This window comes from Cannabis sativa, chromosome X (genome assembly GCF_029168945.1).
Source record: "Cannabis sativa cultivar Pink pepper isolate KNU-18-1 chromosome X, ASM2916894v1, whole genome shotgun sequence".
Lineage (NCBI taxonomy): Eukaryota > Viridiplantae > Streptophyta > Magnoliopsida > Rosales > Cannabaceae > Cannabis > Cannabis sativa.
The window spans coordinates 79663174-79681725 of NC_083610.1; the positions used below are offsets into that span (position 1 = coordinate 79663174).

The 18552-nt window shown below is 32.9% G+C and overlaps 3 protein-coding genes across 3 annotated transcripts; all 3 read right to left on the reverse strand.

Moving 5' to 3' along the window:
• Positions 1-1377: 1377 nt before the first annotated feature.
• On the reverse strand, positions 1378-4005 carry LOC115696320 (putative B3 domain-containing protein At5g58280). Its single transcript, XM_030623226.2, has 5 exons — positions 3626-4005; positions 3137-3354; positions 2601-2813; positions 2411-2503; positions 1378-1699 (listed from the first exon to the last, which is right to left on the reverse strand). The coding sequence occupies exons 2-4, from the start codon at positions 3332-3334 to the stop codon at positions 2456-2458; spliced, it is 459 nt and encodes a 152-aa protein (XP_030479086.2). The 5' UTR covers positions 3335-3354; positions 3626-4005; the 3' UTR covers positions 1378-1699; positions 2411-2455.
• Positions 4006-4740: 735 nt separating this feature from the next.
• Positions 4741-6307, reverse strand: LOC133032388 (uncharacterized). The gene is made up of 3 exons (XM_061106316.1): positions 5927-6307; positions 5757-5855; positions 4741-5673 (listed from the first exon to the last, which is right to left on the reverse strand). Exons 1-3 carry the CDS (start codon positions 6206-6208, stop codon positions 4741-4743), a joined length of 1314 nt encoding a protein of 437 aa, XP_060962299.1. The 5' UTR covers positions 6209-6307.
• A 492-nt stretch (positions 6308-6799) lies between these two features.
• Positions 6800-10105, reverse strand: LOC115696312 (uncharacterized). Its single transcript, XM_030623220.2, has 3 exons — positions 7836-10105; positions 7621-7711; positions 6800-7543 (listed from the first exon to the last, which is right to left on the reverse strand). Exons 1-3 carry the CDS (start codon positions 8690-8692, stop codon positions 6800-6802), a joined length of 1692 nt encoding a protein of 563 aa, XP_030479080.2. The 5' UTR covers positions 8693-10105.
• Positions 10106-18552: the final 8447 nt, after the last annotated feature.

An 18552-nucleotide genomic window follows, 5' to 3' on the forward strand; every position in this document is an offset into this window, starting at 1 on the left:
TTGGTGGTGGTGGTGGTGGTGGTGGTAGTGATGGTGGTGGTGGTGGTATGGTAGTAATAGTTTTGGCAAATAGTGGTGGTGGTTGGTAGAAAGAGAGAGAAGAGAAAGGAAAAGATAGACTCTGATAGAGGAAAGGAGAGAGGGAAAGTTAAGTTTAGTAAAATAATGGAAGGGGTATTTTTGGTAGAAGAAGAAAGAATAATACATATTTTTTATATGTAAAATTTGGCTTTGTCAATGCAGGTCCTAATTGAGAGGTCTTTCTTTCGAGTTTATTTGAGGCGTTGGGCCCATGGACCTAGGCCCACTTATCCTTGGCAGTGGGCAGTGGGCACCACTTTGTTCTGCAACCTAATCCTTTGACTTCCACTTGGAAGCCCCGGATGTTTCGGCGTCATTTATCTGTTAAACTCATGAAAGTCATTGCATCGCGGATCAAAGGCGCGTGAAGATTCTTTCCAAATCAAAGCTTTTTCTCGAAAAGAAAGCTAATGTTTAGGGAAGGGTCAACTGATGTAAGTCACGTATGATTAACGCGCGTGTTGGAGTAGAATCCACGAGCAATGGTTGTTACGGGACCAACTCCGCGTGAAATTAAGTCAATCAATTAGTCTCCCTTGCATGATAAAATCGCCCTTAATAACATCGATTAATATTATAGTTCTACGGCTCGGCTCGGCTCCTAAAAAACTCATCATTTGGCTTAGCAAGCTGGCTTCTCGTTTCAGGAGCCGATCGATGATGGACTTTTTAAAAGGCTGTTTCTCATCTTCTCTTTATTATTATTATTTCAATCTTTTCTATTTTTCACTTGAACTTACAAAAGGAAAAATTTATATTTATATAAAATTAGAAGATTGCAACCATGTTACACGGTAACGCCAGGACCAGAAGGCATGTTCTATTAATTTTGCCTTTGCAAGCTGGAAATGTCCTGTCAACTATCTACAACTTGTTGCCCATTTTAGTCTAACACATAATTAATATTAAAAACCTTATTTCAAGCATTAATTAAATAAATATTTAGGATATACTAACAAAATAAAAAGCGACATTTTTGCAACACTAACTTCTACAAGTAACATATAAACAGCTCACAATTCTAAGTTTTAAGATTACTTGAAGAGACTATTATAGAAGTTGAAATCGGAGTAATATTTTGGGGTGGGGGGACGTTGTTTATTAATAATAAGAGTTTATATTTATATATATATATATATATATATATATAAACCTTATCAACAATAAACTTTAATAGGATTCTTTATGGCTGAATTGAGGATCTGAAACCCACATGGGCTCTGAGTTGTTCCACTATCCTAACAGGTTAAGTAGTACTGCTTTCATTTTTGGTCAAACACCTCTCTCCACCACTCATCTAAACATATTTAATGTTTTATTACATTCCAAATAACACCATGAATTCTGAAAAATAAGTGGAAAGAAATAGAAAAGGAATATATGTGCGTTCCACTCCTAAAAATAATGTGTGTATATATATATATCTATACAGGTGATTGGATCTCCTTCAAATTTTACACACATATTTACTTAAAATACAAAACGACAAAAGAATGTAACACACATTTTGAGATAAAGCTTTAGCTTTTACGTCCGGTCGTCCACGTATATATATATATATATATGCCATTATCATATAGTATTATGTACTGATCAATGTTAATCTTTCATTTGTTACCTGCAGCAATAGAAAAGTCATTATAGATATAGTGTTAATAAAAGAAATCATTTTGATCAATTAATTAACAACGTTAAATATTCACATCAAATTTCATGAATAATTTGCAAAAAAGACTGTATTAGAAAATGGAGAAATGTTAAAATGTACTCGAATATTAGTAGTGTTTAATAGCTTTAAATGTCTTATATTGTTATTGGTGTAATTAGTAGTGTTAGATATATACTACTAATCCTAATAGTAATAAGTCAAAGAAGTCCACATATATAGATGCATAGTGCCTTTATATATACACGCTGCTACACTCTTGTGTGTGTGGTCAGACACTGTTTCCTTCTCTTTTTTGTTTCTTCAAGGGGCCAAATTGTCTATATAATGATACATATTGTGATCTCATGTTCATGTTCATTACGTTTTATAAACAACTTTCTTTCTTTTCTTTCAATGTTGTTCAAATATATCATGTTATAGTGCCACAACCATTGGGGTTATCTCAATCTCATAGCGTTATATATACACAAAAATAAAGCTCTCTATGCAATGTACTTAGATTTTATTGCAAAAAATATCCTATCTATACTTCTATTTCATTAATTACCTTGAAAAGTGTCATTTAACATAACGGTCAAATCTTCATAGAAAGCCATATATAGAAATGTAAAAGCTGTGATGAACAATTGTTACAAAGAGTAGAGAATTTAAACTAGTTACCTAATTAATGGAACTGATCATTCAGTAGCATATGAAGAGTTAAAGCTAGTCGTAACCCCACTGTTCTGGATCATTCACACGAAAAATGAAAACCTGAAAAATTCGATAATATTATAAATTTGTTGCATACACCATATATATATATACATATTTATATAAAATGAATGTAGTTTTTATGCTAGAGTCACACCTCAAAAACTGAAGGACGTATTAATTTAAACAACAGAACATCCCCATCCATCAAATTATGAGCAAGTGCAAATGCTTTCCACCCACCACTTAGTGCAGCTCTCTTTGCCAAGTACACAGTTTTATACTCTTCTCCATTTTTATCTATTAATATAACAACATTCTTATCTTCCTTATTAGGCAGGTTCTTTGTACAAAAATCACCCGGAAGGCGCTGCATGTTATATAAGATAATTAATTAAACAAAAATTAAGCAAAAACAACTTTATCATTACATTCTCTAACACTTCATTTTGAAAAATATTGGGGAGTAAAGAGAAGGATGCAGTTTCTCTCGCTATAGTAGCCCCCAACAACAATAAAGAATCAAATTACCGCTATATTTATATATAATTCTTATCTAGTTTGTTTAAATATTTTTTTTTTTTTTCATGCATGCACTAATTATCAATATATAATTAATGACTTAATAAATTATAACATAAAAAAATTACAAATTTGAAATGAAAAACATGCATGCAATGCATATATATATACCAGCAAGAAGACACTATTGACAGCTGATGGAATCATCGATCTCCAAAATTTGGGATCATTAATTTTGAATCCTGACATAAATTCTTCTGCTCTTTTCTTGGTGGCTGCCCTAGCTTCATCCGAAGGCTTTGTCATTTTCAGTGACGTTGCTAGTTGTTCTGCTAGGTCTGCCCTAGTTTCATCCGAAGGGTTTGTCATTTACGATAAATGTCCTGTCTCTAGGCATCATTAACAGAAAATTACCACTTACAGTAATAATTATAAAGAGAAAGATAAAGAAATTAATGTGTATATATATATATGTTAATGTTACTATAGTTTGACCAAGAAATATGTTAATTAATAAAGAAGTCAAAGAAGAAGTAGCTATCTCTCTACTTAATTATAAGTTTATTAGATTCTTATTTTAGATGAGTGAAAATCTATTATAAATTGATAAAGATTTCAAGGAATAAAGAAAAATTAATGAATAAAAGATATATTCAGTACCAGTTTATAATGGAATTTGGGTTTTGGATACAAAAACCTTCCCTTTTTGTTGACGAAATCCTTCTCTTTTTCTGTTCGAACTCCAAGAAAATCAAAGACTCGATCGTGAGAAGAAAATAGCTGAATTTAAAAGATGTAATATATATACATTATAGTCCACCGTTAATTGATTTAAGTAATATTACGACTAGCTAAATTCCCTCTTAAAAACATAATTGTTCTACCAAAGTTTATTTTCAATTTCAAGGGTTGTACCGTTGTCTTACTGTCACAATCCAAAGTTCTGTGATTAATTTGTATCTTCAGAGGAATTTAAACAACACTAAAAAATTACGAGTATATTCAAATTAAATAAGAATACTTATTTACAGAACTACTAATATTCACCTAAAATTACGAATATTCAAAATATAACACAATGATTAGTAGAATATAAACAATATGTAAATAAAGATTACACCAAATAATCAGACATAACTGTTACAACATTAATTACACTTAATTAAAATAGAAAACGTTCCTAGAATAAATGAAAGAATAGTTTTAAAATTCGAACGGGTGCGAGTACTCTACTCGCACATTGCACTACAACAGATATCATTATTACCGGCGGAAGCATCCGCCGGTAATAAGTAACTGGACCGCCGGTAATAATTAATACCAGCGGAATCCGCCGGTAATTATCCGCCGGCATTAATTGGTCGCTAAAAATGGTTATTACCGACGAAAGGGGGAATCCGCCGGTAATAATATTAATACCGGCGGATTAATAGCGGTGGGGTCCGCCGGTATTAATATTTTTAAATATTAAAAAAGAAATATAATAATGATAAATACCGGCGGACCCATCCGCCGGTAATAATAATTTTAAATATTAAAAAAAATATTATTCTGATTATTTAATATAATTAAATTAATTATAATAATTATTTTATAAATAAATATATTAATTAGAAATAAAATATCAAAATTAAGAAATTAAGCATTAAACATTAATTAAGAAATTAAGTATTAAAAGTAATTTGTCCATTACAATAAAAATTATATTATCTTAAATAAAATTAGGAAATTGTCTTTAAATAAACTTTAAAACATAACACATAATTAAAAAAAACCTAACTATCATTGTTCAAATCAGTAAATTCTAAAAATTCATCTGCATTTGAGCTAAGTCTTGAACCATCAATATTCTCACGGGATTGAGCCGGCGGGGCAGGGTAATAAGGTTGTCCAGTCTGCGGCGTAGGCAAGATCTCCACATATTGTCGAGGGTGGGGGCGAACCAAAATTGGTTGTTGCTGTTGTTGCTGACTCTGAGCACTGAAAAAGCCTCCATACATAGGCTGTTGTGGAGATCCTCCCATTTGACCATACACAGGTTGTTGCTGCAACAATGACCCAAATTGACCGTACACAGGGTATGGTTGTTGGGATGAGCCTCCAATATTACCAACCATAGGTTGTGTCTGAGATCCTCCAGGCGGCTTAGAAAAAAATATAGGAGGAGACTGCGAGGGAAGCCCGAACATGTAATGCAACTGAGGCGATTGTGAAGAGCCACCAGACATGTTGGGAGAATGTTGTTGTTGTTGTTGAAAAAACTGGGGCTGCTGAGGCGATCGTGGTTGTTGTTGTTGTTGTTGTTGTGGCATTGACGTTGGAGGGGGGGCTGAACTGGACGCGCTACCTTGCGGTTGTGATGGTAAAAATTTTTCTAAAAAATTATTAAACCGCGGGTCATGCAGAGACGGGTCACTGGAGGTGCCAGACTGATCAATCTTATCACGCATTTTTAACATAAACTCGGCGAAGACTCCCATATCTTCAGGAGTAATGGATGAAGTCGGTACTTGTGATTGAGCTCGACTTTGAGTACTAGAACTTGATGTCGAGTTGCCTTTCAATTTATAACCCAATCCTCTTAGATAGTCCGACCGGCTCCCAAGAACTTTATTCATAGCTTTCAATTGCTTGTATTTGCTAGCAGACCCATCGCTGGAATCATCTTCTGTATCCGTCATGCTAGCAACCTCTTCAAGCATTTTCTCCTGATCAAATAAAATATTAGAAATACAATAACAACAACATGCATTAGTTGTAAAAAATTATTAAAAAACATATTGAAACTTACATGTAGTTCTTTGCATGTCTCGCTGATCCAAGTGTCTTCTGTTCCTTTTTTGAGGTGGCCTTTCTTCCAAGTATCAATTACGTAGTCTTCGGGGACGTCCTGTTTAAAAATAGAGTTAGTTTGTGCTTAGTAAAAGAAATTTCTAATAGAAAGTTGATAATTTTACTTACATGTTCATTTCGAGACGCTGCCATCGACCTCGAGCCTTGCGTTGACAAATACTGCATTTCTCCTCTATTTTTCTTGTTTTGATTTGAACGCGCCCTGAATTTTGGGCTCAAAAATAAGTCAATGATTTGCTTCCAACTCTCGGTAGTGCAGTGATCAGGTACTGCTTCAATAACACTTGCCAAATCATTTGGATCCCCAGAATAATGTTCCTGAAACCACGTGTGCCTGATATTCTTTCTCTCAGAATATCTTCTCTTCATCTCATGATAAAGAGTACTCATCACTTTTTCAGGCTCAGGATGGCCATCAATATCGTACAAATACTACAAACAAATAGTATTTGTTAAAAAATTATGTGTTAATTGAAATTAATTATTTGAAACATTAATGTGTTTTACCTTCATTTTTTGTACAATTTGGTCTTTAAAGTGTTGAGGAATTTCACTAAAATTCAAGTAGTGTCCTGGCAACGTAATTGTGACCTCAACACCCATTTGACGTACAAAAGCTGAACTCTCCTTACCAACCACTTTGCCTGTCACGGCATCAAGTTTTAGTGGTAATAGTTTCCCTGCATCACGCCTTCTTTGCTCAACATCCAAGTTGGTAGCAAGGCCACACCCCTTTCTTCTTGGCGGTGGAGCAGTCTGACAAGTTGGCGGTACCCTACTAGGGTCCGGTGGATCGGTACCGCCCCCGTCTCCACCATGATAAGTGGATACATCAGCTGACATTACTTTTTTTTTTTAAAAAAAATATTTCATTTATAAGTAATAGTAAAAATAATTTAAAATTAATAAAGTTAACTTGAAATAAGAAATATTAACTTGCAATTAATAATTGTATGATTTACAAAATAAAGTGATTGAAAATTAATCATCCATATCACTATCATTATTAACTAAATGATCATTCACATCATCTTCACAAAGGTCAACTAAAATTTCTTCGTCAGATTCTTCAGTAGCATCTTCGTCGTCCACGTTGCGGTCATCTTCGTTGACAGGCGAACTAGGTTCAGTGCCAATGTCTATAGGAGGTTGATTAGGTAGCAAAATTAACTCCCCAAGATCAACTGTTAACACAAAATTGGAGGAGTTGGTGTCGTGTACCAAATCAATTTCGACGTTAGGATCATCATCCACGATATCCCAAATTTGTCGGTGATTTACATTCTCAACTATTTTCCAATTTTTCCCTCTCCATAAATCATCGAGATAAAACACTTGCTTTGCTTGACTAGCAAGTATGTATGGGTCATCTTTATACCATACACCACTGACATTAATACTAGTGATAAGGTTCTCGACGATTGTTTTCTTCCGTCTTGGATTTGTATTGTACCACTTGCACTTAAATAATGTGACAGAGTAAACACCAGTGAAGGTTAACTTTAGCACTTCAGTGAGTGTGCCGTAATAATTAAAACCTTCTGTTCCTGCCACAAATACTCCACTATTTTGTGTGCTCCTCTTCTCATCTCTTTTGGTAGCCATAAATCGAACTCCATTCACAATACAACCTTCATAGTAAGTGCCTAAGTGATCAGACCCGGATACTAAAGCTAGCAACTCTTTGCCATTGTCTAATGATCCAGACTTGTGCAAGTCATATATCTATAAAAATAAATACATCATTAGAAAATGACAAACACCACTTAGATAATAAATGTTTACAACACTTATGCATTCACCTTCTTATGAAACCACGGACGAAAATATTTTTTGTGTAGGACATTATGATCTCCATTCGGGTAATTTTGTCGAATCACTTCCAAGTGTTCACTGTAAAATAAAATAAATTTGAATTGATTGATTGAAATTTAAGTTTAAAAAAATAGAAAAATAACTACGAAAAAAAACTCACTCTAAGTAAGCTTGAATTTCAGGTGAATTGTTGAATATATACCACTTTACTTGTTCACGAGATGCGCGATCAAGTGGCCGGAGATTGCCTTTTGTGATGGGTCGACATTGAGATTGAAACACAGAAAGCTTACGTGGGACAACCTCATCTTCATTACGATCAAGACGGTTAAACCTTGTTTCAACCCCCTTGAAATACATTGAACAAAATGTCAAAGCCTCATCAATCACGTAACTTTCTGCTATCGACCCTTCAGGACGTGCTTTATTTCCTACGTAGTTCTTCAATTTTTTCATGTATCTTTCAAATGGATACATCCACCTCATAAAAACAGGTCCACCCAAAATTGCTTCTTCAGGCAAATGAAGGACCAAATGAATCATAATGTCAAAAAATGCAGGAGGAAATATGGACTCCATTTTACACAAGATTAAAATAAGATCTTGTTGAGCAACCTCCATGTCTTTAACATTTATAGTCCTTGAACAAATTTGCCTGAAAAAGTTGCACAGTTCAGAGATGGTGGTCGATATAGCGTTCGGGAGAAACTTGCGAACACCAACAGACAGTAATCGTTGCATTATTACATGGCAGTCGTGTGACTTCAATCCGATGACATTTGTTAAATTTTCATTTACTTTTTTTTTCAAATTCGAACAAAAGCCATCGGGAAATTTCACATCCTTAATAAATTTACAAAATTGGATCCTGTCATCAGGTTTAAGCACGTAAGGTGCATGAGGTTTCAACAACTTCCCCCTCTCGTCTTCATAAATCCACAACGATTCTCTGACGCCTAGCTTCTTTAAATCATGTCTTGCATTGGTAGTGTCCTTGGATTTCTCATTGTCCAATATTGTGCCCAATAAACTATCACAAACATTCTTCTCAACATGCATGACATCAATATTGTGTTTAAGAATATTTGAACACCAATAGTCAAGCTCGTAGAAGATGCTTTTTTTTCCGCCAATTATGATTTTCTGCAACTCGCCTACGTTTCACACCACCAAAGAGCTCATGATTTCCAGGGAGGTGGGGTGGGAGTTTGTTTACTTGTTCTAATACTTCTTCACAAGTAAAACGTTTTGGAGGAGGTCTTCTCTCAATTTTTCCGTCAAATTGAGTATCCCTTCTCATTCGATGGTTATTTGGCAGAAATCTTCTATGACCCACGTAAGATGTCTTACCAATTACTCGAATAGAAGATGTATCTTCATTGCAAGTAGGACAAGCTTTATATCCCTGACCACTCCAACCAGACAAATAACTACGAGCAGGAAAATCATTCACTGTCCACAAAAGAGCTGCACGCAACTTGAAGACAGTGTTGGTTCGACAATCTCTCGTATCTACTCCGTTAACCCACAACTCCTTCAACTCATCCACCAAGGGTCTTAAAAATATGTCTATGTCCATTCCGGGTGATTTATCTCCAAGAATTAGAATGGTCAACATAAAATTATTATCTTTCATACATAACCAAGGTGGAAGATTATAGTTCGCCAAAACTACAGGCCACATACTATAAGCTTGGCTCATATTGCCAAATGGATTAAAGCCATCAGCAGCTAAACCGAGACGAACATTTCGAGGTTCACTAGCAAAATCAGGGTGTTTGGCATCAAAGTCCTTCCACGCTGCACCATCCACAGGGTGTCGCATCACACCCTCATCTTTTGATTTACCACTGTGGTGCCATACCATGTATTTAGCCGTATGCCTTGAAGTATACAATCTCTTCAGTCGCGGAATTAATGGAAAGTAACGCATCACCTTATGAGGCACCTTTTTTGCTCCTAAATTTTCTGAAGTTATCCATCTACTAGTGCCACAGACTGGACATGAATCTTCATTTGCATGTTCATTGTAAAATAAACAGCAATTGTGCTTGCACACATGAATAGACTCATACCCCAATCCTAATTTTTTCAATTTTTTCTTGGCATCATAATAGTTTGATGGAATTTTATTTTCCTTTGGAAAAGCAAATTTTAATCACTTCAGTAATTCATCAAATATGTTGTTAGGAATCTTTCCCCTAACTTTCAAATGCAATAACTTTGCCAAAAAGTTAAGAGAAGATATCCAATCACAACCAGGATACAACTCGGCCTCAATTTCTTCAAATAATTCGTCGCGCCATTGATTTGCATCTGGATTATCATCCATTTCGAATGACGGCTGAAGGAAGTCATCCACTATTGGAATCATCTCGTCTATTTCAGTATCATCATCAGCGTCATCATGGTCGTTCATTACATTAGTGGCACTAGATTCTGCTTCCCCGTGGTATGTCCACTTTTCGTAACCAGTAAAAAAACCCCAATCGAATATATGTGCTTTCACAACAGGTAAAGTTTGAAGCCTATTGTTCACACATCTTACACATGGGCACCTAATTCTACCATCACAATCTTTATATTTCGAGGCCATCTCCAAAAATGCATTTAGACCATCCCAATATTGTGGACATCTACGATTTCGCAAAGTGGTCCAAGACTTGTCGATTGTCATCTAAAATTTTATGAAGACATAAGATTTAATAGTATAAAGAAAAATTTAATGATAAAATTTTATGCAATTTTATGCTATTTTATGCTATTTTATGCTATTTTATTAAAAAAAATTATTATTATTTTAATACTTTCACAATTATTTATATATTATTAAAATAAACATTCTTTATTAAATATATTTTCTATTTTTAATTTTTAAAGAAATATTATTTAATATTATTTAAAAAATATTTTCCTATATTGAATCTTTTTCTTAAAAAAATTATAATTAAAATTGTGAAAGAAATTTTAATATATTACATCTAAATATTATTTTTTTTGAGTTTATATTTTTTTCAAGTATATATTACAATAAAATTTTTATTTATTAATTTTTTTTATATTAAAAAAATTATTATTTTATTAATATTTTCTTTTATATATTTTAATTTTAAAATTATATTATTTAATTAATTTTTTGAAGAAATATTATTTAAAAATATTTTCCTATATTAAATCATTTTTTTAAAAAAAAACTTATAATTAAAATCATAAAAAAGTTTAATTCTTTACATTAAAATATTTTTTTTTTGTTTTTATATTTATTTTTCAAGTATATATTCTATTAAAATTGCTTTTTATTAATTTTTTTTAAATTAAAGAAATTATTATTTTATTAATATTTATTCTTTACATATTTTAATGTTAAAATTTCATAAACTTTTTGTTGTTAAATTTTAAGTATTAAAAAAATAAAATTTAGATTTTAAAATCTTATTTAATATTTACATGAAAAAGTTTATTTTTTTATGTTATAAAATATTTACCTTATGAGTATTTTTTTTTTCAAAAATATAGATTTATCTTAATTTTTTTATTACATTTTTAAAAATAGTCAATTGTATATAAATTTTATACATATTTAAAAGTTGTTTATTATTGTAAAATATTAATGACACAAAATTTTTACAAAAAATTTAATACAAAACTCTATAAATTACATTTATTTTTTACATAATATATATAACAATATATTAACTATACAGTATATACAGTGTATATACACTGTATAAAACAGTATATATACTGTGTATATTATATATACAGTGTATACACTGTACTATATACACAGTATATACACTGTATATACCGTATATAATGTATACACTGTGTACAAATTGACAATATCTACAAATTTTTCATTCACAACACACAGCATATATACAAAATATATAATTTACAGTACACAGTATACACAAAACAGCAATTAAAAATACACTAAACTAAAATTTTTCAAATATAACACATTTTCCATTCACAATACACAGTATACATACATATATAATATTTTTTACAGAAAAAAAATTATTTTTATGAGATATATATACACAAATATTGTAAGAACTAACCTCCAAATATTTAGTACACCAACCGATCCCGGCGTTTTACTCAGAAATTTCTTCCCCACAGATTATTTATCCCAAACTTTAAAGATGGAGAAAAAAAATTAGATATTAAGAAAAAAAATAATATATGTAAAACAGAGAAAAAAGAAAAACGAAATCATTACCGATGCACTGGCGGTGGTAGACGGGCGGCGCACTGGCGGTGTCGGGGAAATGATGCCGGAGAAGGGGGCGGAATGTGTTTGAAAACGGAGAGGGGAGGTGGAATGGAGAAGGTGGGGGGAGTGAAAATGGAAAAAATGGTATTCTGAAATGGGGAGGGGTTTATATAGATTTTTAATACCGGCGGGACCCGCCGGTATTAATTGGGTTCTGCCGGTAATAATAAAAACGGTCAGAATCCCAGATTAATACCGGCGGGACCCGCCAGTATTAATCTGCCGGTAAAACTAAATTCAAAAAGTTGGGCGGTAAAAATCCCGCCCACTTTTTTCGAGGCGGGATTCCGCCGGTATTAATCCGAACCCGCCGGTAATAATAAATTTAAAATAATTTTTTTTATTTATTTAATATAATATTAATTATATAGTTATTACCGGCGGATGGCTATTTCCGCCGGTAATACCCCTATTAATACCGGCGGGTGAGTTCCGCCGGCAATAAACCCGCCGGTAATAACTATATTTGTTGTAGTGTTGGTCGTTCGTATTCCTAGTAGCGGATGAACATATGGGTTTACTTTGTGTTACTTGCATATCGGGTCTCTCGGGTCTCCGAACCATTATAGATGTATATAAACCCCTTGGAGTTTTATACATACAAACTTTCCAATTATGCTGATTGCATAGCGAGTATTCGTGTACTAAAAACATATAGAACTCCCAGGTTCAAGGTGAGTTGTCGTGCACTTAACTGTTGTAAAGACACAGTCTTTACATATGGCGTGGGGGAGGAACACTGGGTCTTCGCGTGTAATCGCTACACGTCGCGACTGTGTTAACCTCTCTATGTCCCGATTTCTTTCACTATGCGTGACATAGTGTCCAATTAGACTTTTGTCTCGGTAGCACCTTCTCGCATGTTCCTATCATCAGAGGATACCCTACCGGGGTTCATATTCTTAACACATCATCATTTTCCTATTGGGATCTATAAGTCTATGTGTCAATTAGATACAAGACTGTACTTGTTATTCTAGATAAAAAATTTATCCTATAACAATTCGCAAAGAGAAAGACCAGGAGCTATGCAATCCTACATTATTTGGGGTGTTAAGTGTAATGACTTTGAGACTATATAGGTATGGGAGTATACAGTTAAAAGGGGTTTAAATAGATTAATGTGCACTACCTATATCAACAACGTGCATGTAATAATATCCTAAGGAGAAAAAATAATTAATTAATAATTAACGTGTATTTTATTAAATATGAGAAGTAATGTGTACTAGTATAATTAATGAGTAAGATTATAATCTTACTAGGGTTTAGATGAGAAACTAGGCCTATTATTAGAAATGAGCAAATTAGATGTAATTTATTAATTACAGAGATTTTATTAGATTATGTGTGTATTATATATACATTATATGTAATAAAATATTTTTAGATCTAGCAACAAACTCAATTGTTTGGCCCAAAATATCACGATGGTATAAGTTTGTATTTTAATAGTACTAAGGGATATTGTATGTGATGTTTAAAAATTTTAGGATTAAAAAGGTTAATTATTTAATAACTAATTTACCCGTAGAGTTTATTTAGTGTGATTGTGTGTGGAGGGTGGATTAGTAATTTGCCAGGTTTAATTTTTTTTTTTTGAATGAAAGTGATCTTTATTAAATAACGACTTCCGCTACTAAGCTTGGTAGCAACTCAGTTGGAATAGACTCCAAACTGAAACAACAATCAGGATACAATGTAGTCGCCTTAGCAAAGGAATGAGCCACTACATTAGTTGATCGCTTAATAAAAGAAACAGATACATTGTTTAACTTAGCAAGCAAATTCTTACAGTCTTTAATAACTAGCCCAAACAACGAAATCATCTCTGTGGAACAATGAATGGCTTGCACCACATTAAGGCAGTCTGTTTCGACATACACATTTCTCCATCTACGGTCTTTGATCCAGCTTAAGGCCTCACGGACGCCTATGGCTTCAGCAAGCACGAGTTCAACTTGGCCAAAGAACAATATGGTGCAACCTTCAACGAGTAGTCCCGACCCATTCCGAACAACGAGCTGTTGGGTTTTGTGCCCTAAATAAAACCCATTACAATCTGATTAGTTATCAATGTAAGAAATTTGAAGTGATTTATGTTTGCATAAATTTTACATGCTTATGGTTTAATATGTTTAATATATATACACACACAAAATCTGTTAAGTCCAGAACATATATTTATTCACAATTACAGTATTGTCAACACAGTGGAATGTGATTGTGATTATATGATTCAAAAGACTAAGTCCCTGTTTCATCAGTGTTTTGGATTTACACTGATGTGATAATCAGCGATGATGTGTACTTACACTTGGAGTAAGTGTTATGTTCTTTCCAGGACATTGGTAAAGTATACTAGTTTCGAATGTATGGAGTATACATTGGACTGGACCGATATTGAACTTAGTTAAGATATTATAAACTTACCGTTGTATCTTTCCAAGTCAATATCAGTAGTTGATCTTAGATTAAAAGAATCTAAATACTGATATGCTTAGGCTCAACTCAGGAGTGCTATTCATGTTCTTTGATTTATTAGTTAAGCCTACTTTTGGGTCAGGATGATACGTATATTTTAGGAACATGATAGTATGATTGAGTGGGAGCGCTGAACATAAATATGGAATCTATAGCTTCTACTGGTGTATAGAAGTCGTGATGATTCCCTTCGAGCTTAGCTAAATAGAAGTAAATGGATGAGCTCTTGTTTCAGTGACTAATTCATAGATCACTAAAACATCATTTACAGGTAGCTAAGTGTTTTAAGAGGCCAAATACATTGAGGGGTGAAAACGGTAAAATTATCCCATCTCGATGTAAATCATCTATATAGAGGATCTTTGATCACATTAAGATTATAACAATGGTTAAATGATATAGCATATCTATATCGTGAAACATATAGTATGCTCTATATAAGTCTGAGAGTGCAATTCTAAGTTCTAAGAGTGGATTCAACGAGGAATTAATAAGTAGGGATTTACTTAGTAAATTCGGTTCACTTATTGGAAGCTCAGCATATAGATCCATGGTCCTCATTCTAGTTGAGACCATACTGCTTGTAAGACTCAATAATTGGTTTGTAATTAATCAATTATAATTCTAAAGTTAGACTATGTCTAATTTGTGAATTTTCACTAAGCAGGGGTGAAATTGTAAAGAAAAGAGATTCTAGGTTTATTTATTAATTAAGAGACTTTATATGTCTAATTAATAATTATATTAAATGACAATATTATTTAATAATCTATTTTAGTTATTAAATAATTAGTTCTGGCATTTAAATGGTTAGAATTGGAAAATTGGCGTTTTTGAGAAAATAGAAATAAAAATTGTGAAAACTGTAAAATCCAAGTAAGGCCCATTAACTGTTGGGTTTTATGCCCTAAATAAAACTCTTTACAATCTGATTAGTTATCAATATAAGAAATTTGAAGTGATTGATGTTTGCATGAATTTTACATGCTAATGGTTTAATATGTTTAATATGTTTATTACATTCATACACACAAAATCAGTTAAATCCAGATCATATGTTTATTCACAATTACAGTATCGTCAACACAGTGGAATGTGATTGTGATCATATGAATCAAAAGTTTTGGTCCCTGTTTCATCAGTGTTATTGGATTTACACTAATGTGATAATCAGCGATGATGTGTACTTACACTTGGAGTAAGTGTTATGTTCTTTCCAGGACATTAGTAAAGTATACTAGTTTCGAATGTATGGAGTATACATTGGACTGGACCGATATTGCAACTAAGTTAAGATATTACAAACTTACCGTTATACATATCTTTCCAAGTCAATATCAGTAGTTGATCTTAAGATTAAAAGAATCTAAATCCTGATATGCTTAGGCTCAACTCAGGAGTGCTATTCATGTTCTTAGATTTATTAGTTAAGCCTACTTTTGGGTCAGGGTGATACGTATATTTTGGGAACATGATAGTATGATTGAGTGGGAGTGCTGAACATAAATATGGAATCTATAGCTTCTACTGGTGTATAGAAGTCAAGTGATGATTCCCTTCGAGCTTAGCAAATAGAAGTAAATGGATGAGCTCTTGTTTAACTGACTAATTATTAGATCACTAAACACCATTTACAGGTAGCTAAGTGTTTTAAGGGGCAAAATACATTGAGGGGTGAGAACGGTAAAGAAATCCCATCTCGATGTAGATCATCTATATAGAGGATCTTTAAATCACAATAAGATTATAACAATGGTTAAATGAGATAGTATATTGATATCGTGGAACATACAATATGCTCTATATAAGTCTGAGAGTGCAATTCTAAGTTCTAAGAGTGGATTCAACGAAAAATTAATAAGTAGGAATTTACTTGGTAAATTTGGTTCACTTATTGGAAGCTCAGCATATAGATCCATGGTCCCCATTCTAGTTGAGAATATTCTGCTTGTAAGACTCATTAATTGATTCGTGATTGATCAATTATAATTCTAAAGTTAGACTATGTCTAATTTTATGAATTTTCACTAAGCAGGGGTGAAATTGTAAAGAAAAGAGTTTTCTAGGTTTATTTATTTATTAATGGACTTTATATGTCTAATTAATAATTAAATTAAATGACAATATTATTTAATAATCTATTTTAGTTATAAAATAATTAGTTTTGGCATTTAAAAGGTTAGAATTGGAAAATTGGCGTTTTTGAGAAAATAGAGATAAAATTTGATAAAATTGCAAAATTAAGTGAGGCCCAATAACACACCATGGCCGGCCACTTAAGTTGATTTTTCAAATTAATATTTTAATTATTTTAATGCCAAATAATTCTAAACATAGACCTAGTAGTTGCCTATAAATAGAAAGTGATGGCTCAGTCAAAACACAAGTTTTCAACAAGCCTTTCTGACAGAAATTTCTCTCTTCAGAAAAACTAAGCCTTCCCCACTTTCTATACCTGGCCGAAATACCTCTCTTTTTTCCCTTCATCTTTTTCGTGACCCTAGTGAAAGAGTAAGTGCCCACACACAGCAAGCAGTAACTCAATCATAGATTGGAAGACTGTGAAGGATCAAACTTGAAGAAGAAGGACATTCGGGCTCAGATCTTGATTATACTCTGCTACAGAAAGGAATCAAGGGTTAGAGATCTGAGTGGAAGGAGACATTAATTCCGCTGCATCAATGTAAGGTTTTCTTAACTTTATATGTGTTTATTTTATCGTTTTAGAAAGTTCATATTTAGGGTGTTTAAACAACATACTTGTGAGTAGATCTAAGATCCTGGTAAAATAAATTCCCAACATTAACACCTATGGCCGGCCACTTGGGTGAGATTTTTCAATTAATATTTTCATTATTTTAATGCCAAATAATGATTTTCCAATTAATATTTTCATTATCATCATGTGAACCATGCAACATAAAATGTTATTTTTGATCTTTATTAATAAGTAAATCTGATTATATTGAAATGAGTTTTATTTAGGGCACAAAACCCAACACCTAAACTTAGTAGTTTCCTATAAATAGAAAGTGATGGCTCAGTCAAATAACAAGTTTTTCAAGCTTTTTGTCAGAAAATAAAAGATTGCCTTTTTCAGAAAAACTGAGCCTTCCACTTTCTCTCTCTATAGCCGACCCTATCTCTCTCTCTTTTCCTCTTCACAATTTCGAAATCTTAGTGATAGGGTAGTGCCCACACACAGCAAGTGGTACCTCAATCATAGATTGGAAGACTGTGAAGGATCACACACAAAGAGAAGGACATTCGGGCTCAGATCTTGATAATACTCTGCGACAAAAAGGATACAAGGGTTAGAGATCTGAGTGGAAGGAGACATTATTCCGCTGCCACCAATGTAAGGTTTTCTTAACTTTATATGTGTTTAATTATCGTTTTAGAAAGTTCATATTTAGGGTGTTAAACAACATACTTGTGAGTAGATCTAAGATCCTAGTAAAATAAATATCCAACACCAGCCCAATACCATATTTCTGACCATTGTTGAATATCGCTGCATCTACATTAATCTTGACACTATTACCATGAAGAGCGGTCCAACGCTCAACAACATTATTATTATTACTATTAGATGTTTGGGGATAGGTATAGAAATCTGTAGAAACATTCAAAGATAAAAACAAAACAAGTCAGCTCTCTCTTTTTCTAAACCTCTCTCCTTCGGCCAAGCTAAGTACCAGGAGAAACTCTGATTTTCTCATCAATCTTCTTCGATTTCATTGTAATTTTACCCAAGTTAGGAGTTGTCTAGGTTTGAGGTATGTTGTTTATAGCCTTGAATTTAATGGTTTAAGCTAGGTTTCTTTGAGAATTTGGAGGGAGTTAGGTTCTGTGGTATATTGTTTGGATTAGAACCTGTTTTAATGAGTATTTTGAGTTAGAATTTAAGTGTAATTGAAGTTCTTTATTTCGGTTTTGTTTGAAGTATCAAACTTTTATTTTTTGAAACTTAAAAGCTTGAGCATCAATGGTAGATTTGTAGTTTTTGTATAATTCTAAGCTCTGAGTTTCGCAATATGTTTAGAATATTGAGTTGGGTTTTCTGTCGCAAAACTGACAGACCAATTCTACGAACTGGTTAACCGATTGGCCTGAAAAACTGGTGGATCGTCTTGTAAATCTGGTGGACCAG